Raw genomic sequence first — 7429 nt, 5'->3', positions numbered from 1 at the left:
AGATTATATAGTTCTTCATTAATTTGAATGGTTATATTTCTTTAGTGAGGTGTATAGAAAGACAAGCAATCTACATTTTATATGATAAACTATAGGAACTTTCCACAACAGTTTTCTATTGTAACTGTTGATGGATTTTGAATCGATTACCTAAATGTATATTTCACAACAGTTGGTTAGCATAACCTTTGTAATATGTAGCGCACCTCTTTACTTATTATCACGGTCTCTAGACCGTTGTGGAAAGCATCAGACATACAATCACTCCTTACTTCGCAACGGTTAGTCAGGCGTTGTGGTATCCCATTTTCAACCATTGTGGTATTGCTTTTCCATAATAGTGTTATGTATAAATATTCAAATGAAATAGGCTTTTAAGTAGGCTAGTAGACCAATCAAGTCTTCGAAAAGGCTAGGGTCCGACTTAAAAATAAGCATATGATAGCGTATTCTCATCCCTCCTCATGGTACACTTCCTTAAAACATACATTCAACATATTCTTAAATTAACACTATTAAAAAAACAACATTTCAAGAAAAATAACATTTCTGTCAATATTTCAGTGGTCAGTACGTAACACCATTTACTCAAACTAACACTATTTGAGAAAAAACAACATTCTTATCAACACTTCAATGGTCAGTGACACCATGTTCTCAAACTATCACTATTCAAGAAAAAAATATTTATATCAACATCTTGTGGTCGTTGCATCATTTTTCTCAGACTAACACTAGATAAAGTTAGTTACGTATCGACAATATGATGACGAAGCTTCGTTCTAGTTAGGTTGTAAGAGTTGATATTCAAGTTGATGTTAGAAGAGATGGTGGAATCTACGTTTTGACGAAGATGAAAATCGTCTAGTTTTTTTTAGAGAATGATGATGAAACAATGAGTGTTGATAGGTAAATAAAAAATTATAGTCTAGTTCTCTGAAGTATTCATGCAAAATAACTTTCACGTTAGTATTTGAAATAAACCGAGGGAATAGTTTAATTTAAAATTATAAAAAATAGAAAAGTGCCATATTATAGAAAATTCATGCAAATGATATTACCACTCAGTTGGGCAACGTGATCGAGGGATAGTACAAATTTAAAAATAAAAAAATTAATACAAAAATAAGGGCGTTTGAAAATATTAATTTTGTAATTAAAAATAAATAAAAAAGTAAAAGAGAAAGGCGCCAACTGACAAAATGTAACACTTGGTCCCTAAGTCAATTGAAAAATAAATAAATAACAGGAAATGTAGTAACAAGAATTCGAAGTAAGGTCTCTGGTATATCTATTTCCTTGGTCCCTAGATTGTATATATTTTAAAAAAATTAAACATGGTGCTAAGAGAACATATACCTCGGTTATTAGTTAGTCGAAGAGAAAACTTTATCATATAACGTATTCTTTGTAGTGAAGAAGATTTTTCAACTTTAGTAAACTTTTAATTTATCGACTATCATCAATTCATGTCATTTTAATACAATTCCAACATATGAAATATTTTATATATTCTTGATAGTTTCGAAAAACTATCATCACAACACTTTTATCATTTATTTTGCTACACATATAAATTTTATGTTATTCTTTTTTTTTTTTAACTGCTGCTGCATTAATAGAAAAGAAAAACAGATACAGAAAGGATAGGGGGGCCATACCAAAACCCTATCAATAAGTCACAAACCTAAAGAACGGCAAACCGAGCCGGTTCTTAACAAAATCGGTCCTTAAGAAGGAGGGTATGGAAGAAAAACAAGTATAATCAGATAAGGATAACCCAAGATTAGCGAGAGCATCCGCGCAACTATTCCCTTCCCTAAAGATATGAGAAACCATGAAATTCCATCTAGAAACAATATCTATACAATTCAGCCACCTATTCCGAATCTGCCAAGGGACTTTAACCGGAGAAGAGAACGCTTTGACTACGGCCGTCGAGTCCGTTTCCAGCCAAATGTTTTTCCAATTTCTCTCAAAGGCGAACTCGATTGCAAGAATAGCACCGAGGAGTTCGGCCGTGAGAGAGTTGGCACCGCTCAAAGAAGAAGCAAAAGCTCCCAAAAAAACACCGTCACTGTTTCTACCAATCCCACCACAACCAGATAAACCCGAAGAAATAACGGCACCGTCACAATTAATTTTAATCCAACCTCGAGGAGGGGGCTTCCAAATAACCTCCACTATATTCGGCGCTCTGGGCGGACGGCTAGCGACATTGAACTTTTTAATAATCATGAAATCATCCATATTAACAAAAGATGAAGCAACAGAACTATTCCCAGCCAAAGAGACAGCAGCAGTAATGTAGGAGATGGAAGAAAAAACAGAGCAAAAATTGTTTTGAAATCTAACCTTATTCCTTGCCATCCAGATAGAGTTCAAGATGGAGATGAAAGCACCTATCGAAACCGTTTTCCGTTGGGCAGCATAAGACTTTCGACAAATACTCCAAAGGTCGGACCATCCGGAGATAGGGAGAGGAAGATTGAGCATCGTTTGATACCAATTCCACAGATAAGAGGCATAAGAGCAGTCGAAAAAAAGATGCTGATCCGTTTCTTCTGCCGCACTACATAAGACACATTTGGAGGCCATAGCGAAATTCCTACGTCTCCATTGCTCATCCGTAGGCACCTTTCGGTGCAAGAGTCTCCAAACCAAACTTGATTTGGATGGAGGGATTGATTTGGCCCAAATCCACCTCCACCACTCTTTCTGGTCACCTTTTATCCGCTTAAACTCATAGGCCGTCTTGGCAGACATATCTCCAAACTGAGAATGTATCCAAACTCTCGTATCATGTCGATTATCAATGGGAATGAAACACTTGGATATTTGCAGCTGCAGATTAGGAGGAATAGGAGTCACAACTTTAGATAAGTCCCACTTACCATCAACTATGATGCTGCCGACATTTTGATCGATAATCGACTCCGGATCAGCCATACTACAAGACAGCGGCACACCACACCAATGATCAAACCACAAACTAATACCCGCACCATCTCCAAGGCACCACGAAGAATTAGCAAAAACAATGGACACCTCCGACCTAACGCTAGACCAAATGGAAGAGAAAATGTGATGATTTATGACCTTATTCTTCCGTAAAACACGCTGCCTCATGAGGACAGCCCAAGATTCCGTGGACGAAAAGAGATCCCAAGCCAACTTTAAATTCGAGGCTTCATTAAGCTTAAAAATCGATCTCAATCCAAGCCCTCCCTCATTAAAAGGAAGACACATAGAGCTCCAACCAACAGTAACCACTTTGTTTTTGGAGGAATCACCACTCCAAATGAAGCACTTAATCGCTTTCTCAATACGACGAATAAGAGAAATGGGCCACGAATATATCGACATGCTATGAGTTAGCATTCCTTGAATAGTGGACTTTACTAACTCCACCCTTCCTGCAAAAGACAAGAGGGAGCCTTTCCAAGAAGACAACTTTGTGATGATTTTATCGGCTAAAGGCTGTAAAAAAGCAGCCCTCGGTTTACCTTTGAAAATCGGGACGCCAAGGTAAGAGAAATGATGAGAACCTAATTTGAAACCGGATAACGCAGCCAGAATGTTCAGCCTAGAAACCGACATCGCTCCTCCAAAAATGAATGATTTGTCACAGTTCACCACTTGGCCCGAGACTGCAGCGTAATCCTGAAAGGCTGATATGAGAGTTTTGACATTTGAAATTTTACCTTTACAAAAAATGAGCACGTCATCCGCGTACAGAATGTGAGACGGAACCTGTGAGTTGTTAGGCCCTTTGATTAAGTCTAGCTTATGGGAGGAGACGAGATTCTGCAGCAGCCTACTAAGAACCTCTTCAGCGAGGCAAAAGAGCAACGGGGACAGCGGGTCTCCTTGCCTAACACCGCGAGAGCACTTGAAATAACCGCTAAGAGCACCGTTAATATTGATTGATAGATTTGCCGACTTGAGAATACTGCTAATCCAATCACAGAAAATATTATTAAAACCGAACTGATGAAGAACTTTCAGCAAGAAGCTCCAGTCAAGAGTATCGAAAGCCTTTGCTATATCCACCTTGAAAGCTAAATTTCCACACCAAGCTTTAGAGTCCAGCATATTGAAGGCCTCCGATGCAGTCATGGATATGTCTACCATGGATAAAACCCCTTTGCTCCGTAGACACAAGAGAAGGCATAATAGCCGCTAGCCTATCTGCGATAATCTTGGAAATTATTTTGAATTTGAAGTTGGAAACTGCTATAGGCCGAAATTGATCCAGAGAATTAGCTCCCGAGACTTTAGGGATAAGAATGATGGTGTTAGAGTTGAAACCGGGCAGCACCCAGCCGGAATCAAAGAATTGAAGAACCGCCTTTGACACGTCACCTTTGATAATGTCCCAATATGTTTGGTAGAAAACAGCTCCAAAACCGTCCGGGCCAGGGGCACTATCTTTGTTCAGACTAAAAACTGCAGCCTTAATTTCCTCCATAGAAGGGAGCAGCGTCAACATAGCATTCGTGCTGTCATCCACCAAAGACGAGATATTATCCTCCACTAGCTTGAAATCCTGCAAAAGAGCAACGTTAGAGGAAAAGAGAGTTTCAAAATAGGTAACGGTATATTCCGCTATATCCTTAGTATCAGTGAGCAGTGTTTCTCCGTTCATCAACATAGAAATAGGCCGAAACTTTTGTTTAATTTTGGATATTCGATGAAAATATCCCGGGTTGCGATCCCCCTCGAGCTGCCACTTGACTCTGGCTTTCCCTTTCCAGAAGTGTTCCTCTATGACTAAAGCCTTGGTTAGGCTTGTTTGTGCTTCCATCTCTTGTTTTTTAAGTACCTCGCTGATACCTTCCTGTTGTATACGATCTTGGACAGAAAGAAGATTATCCTCTGCAGCTTTAACATTGTTAGCGACGTTCCCAAAAACATTTCTATTCCATCCTCTAAGATCCCGTTTCAGAAGCTGAAGCTTTTTGCTAAGCACAAACATAGGGCAACCAATAATCTCCTGGGACCACGTCGACTCAATAAGTTTCCTACACTGATCATGAACTCTCCACGCACTCAGGAATTTAAACTGATTGATAGACCTACTGCAATTAATATGAAATTCAAACAGAAGCGGATAGTGGTCGGAGCAGACTTTGGCTAAGGTAGACACTGACAGATTGCTGCAAGAATCAATCCAAAGGAGGTTCCCAAGGCACCTATCCAGTCTTCTTTCAACCGTCATCGACGGATCACGCTTATTGGACCAAGTAAACTTAGCGCCAATGGTAGGGAAATGAACGAGATGATTAGAATCAGACCAATCTTTAAATTCTGCCATGGGCTTCTTGGCAGGACTATTCCTCCCTCTATGCTCATGAGCACCAATAATAGAATTGAAATCGCCAAAAAAAGACCAAGGCAAATTGTGAGCAGATTGCAGATCATTGAGGTCTTTCCACAGCTCCCGCCTTTGAATGATATTTGTAGAAGCATAAACAACCGCTACAGCCATCAAAACGTTATCAAAAGAGAACGAGAACGCGAGAAATTGATCTGATTCAGCAATAATGTTAGGACAAAGATCCAAGTTGCAGAAACCCCAAAGGGAGGGGTGCACCACATTGTTGACCGAGAACGGTTTGAAACCTAATCTATGAAACCAATTGGTAGGGAAATTAGCGAAATCCAGCTTCGGCTCCGCTATGAAAATATAATCAGGATTGTGGAGCTTAATCAATCTCTTCAAGGCTAATCTAGAAGGAGCATTAGCCACACCCTTAATGTTCCAATAAAGGCACTTCATGGGAAAGACAGGACTGGTCCTGCTTGAGACCTTGAAAGGGATTTCGATTTATTTCTGGCTGCTTGTTTCTTCTTTAGGATGGAAACCGCGTTTGTAAAAGCCCCGTCATTGAGCACTCGTTCTTCCTCAAGGTCAGCAATATCAGCCCAAGAATTATGGAGTAAAATAGCATTCTCTTTCTGAACAGCTTTCCCTCTATCCACATCTATTTGGGTAGGACCTACAAACTCTGAAAGTTGTGTTTCTGAATCACCAGGTGGTTGAGAAATGAAATTCAATGGGTTTGTTACCAGAATAGGAGCCACGGGAGTAACCAGAGTACCATCATGTGGCATCACCTCCTCATCAGCAGTGTTGCTCACAACGGCCACCGCCTCAGTAGCCTGAGTTTTCTGAACATAAGTAGCCTTTGCCTTAGGAACCTGAGGAGCGACATGTTTCTGTAGCATCTTGCAGTCGTGCATAGCATGACCTATCTTTCTGCAGTGCTCACAAAAATGAGGGAGATTTTCGTACTCAATATCAGCAAAAAAAGCGAAACCTGTCCGTTCTACTAGTACGTTGTGGTTCAGAGGCTTTGTGAGATCCATGTCTATGAGAACACGAACATATTGACCAAAAGTACGATCCATTCTCGATTTGGAGGACGCTGCATCGATGCAAATGGGTGTACCTACACAGCTGGCAATAGCGAAAAGAATTCTCGGTCTCCAATACTCCTGCGATAGCCCAAAGAACCTGACCCAAACCTGTGCCGAAGTGTTGCTCTGCAGAGACGGATTGAAATCTTTGGTCCAAGCAAAAAGCTTTAGCGACCCAGGGTGTAAGCTGATGGCCCCAGAGGCACGAACCCTTCTCATGTCTTCGGTGTTAGCAAAAGTAAATTCGTAGTAGCCTTTACCCAAAGACAGCACTCCCCAGTTCTGTACATCCGGCCAGAGAAGAGATAACTTTTCTTTGAGAGCAAGCACTGTTAGCGGAGTCGAACCCTTTGGCCAGAGGACTCTGCCATGGAGGTTGTTTTTACATTCTGCAATACCAGCTTCATATTCTTCCTCGGGGATAGTAATGGAGGGACGGTCACCTTTTATGACCGGATTTGGAAGTTGTGATAGAGGAATGTTGCAAACACCTTTTAGAATCTGAGCAAAAGATTTGGAATTTTGGGGCTTCGTTCCCGAATTGGAAGGAGCTTGAAGAGGGGAAGATTGCTTGGCACACGAAGGACCAGAAACAGATTTGACTCTGGTTTCCGGAAAGAGGTCGTGGACCTCCATAGCAGCCGGCGCTGGACCTAATTTCCCAGTTTGGTTTACATATGTGATGTCAATTCACTTGCTAATAAAATATGTAATAACTTTTTTAATTTGAATTTTTACTTGAACTTGAATGTATTCAATGCATTCAATATGTGTCACAACTACCATGATCATAAATATTTTTTAAGACTAACTTTTATTTCATAAAGAGATTTTAACATGTAAATCATATACAGAATATGAGCTTATAATATAACATTCATTATAATTTATTTATATTCTCTTAAAATAAAAATTTTCATTCCATAGCAAATATATGCATCATAAATTATATGTGTTAGTTTTATGTTATATTCAAATAAAAATCACAATACAAAATAATCAATGA

General features: G+C 39.7%; 1 protein-coding gene across 1 annotated transcript; it reads right to left on the bottom strand.

Annotated features, from left to right (window-relative positions):
• Positions 1-5778: 5778 nt before the first annotated feature.
• LOC131619788 (uncharacterized) lies at positions 5779-7059 on the bottom strand. Its single transcript, XM_058890848.1, has one exon. The coding sequence runs from the start codon at positions 7057-7059 to the stop codon at positions 5779-5781; it is 1281 nt and encodes a 426-aa protein (XP_058746831.1).
• Between the last annotated feature and the right edge of the window lie 370 nt (positions 7060-7429).

Source organism: Vicia villosa, linkage group LG7 (assembly GCF_029867415.1).
Source record: "Vicia villosa cultivar HV-30 ecotype Madison, WI linkage group LG7, Vvil1.0, whole genome shotgun sequence".
In the NCBI taxonomy this organism is placed as follows: Eukaryota; Viridiplantae; Streptophyta; class Magnoliopsida; order Fabales; family Fabaceae; genus Vicia; species Vicia villosa.
The sequence above is the reverse complement of the archived record's forward strand: the minus strand, read 5'-3'. Positions and strand labels throughout refer to the sequence as shown.

Coding starts and splice junctions, on each gene's coding strand:
- LOC131619788 (XM_058890848.1), bottom strand. CDS start 7,059: ATGGAGGTCCACGACCTCTTTCCGGAAACCAGAGTCAAATCTGTTTCT.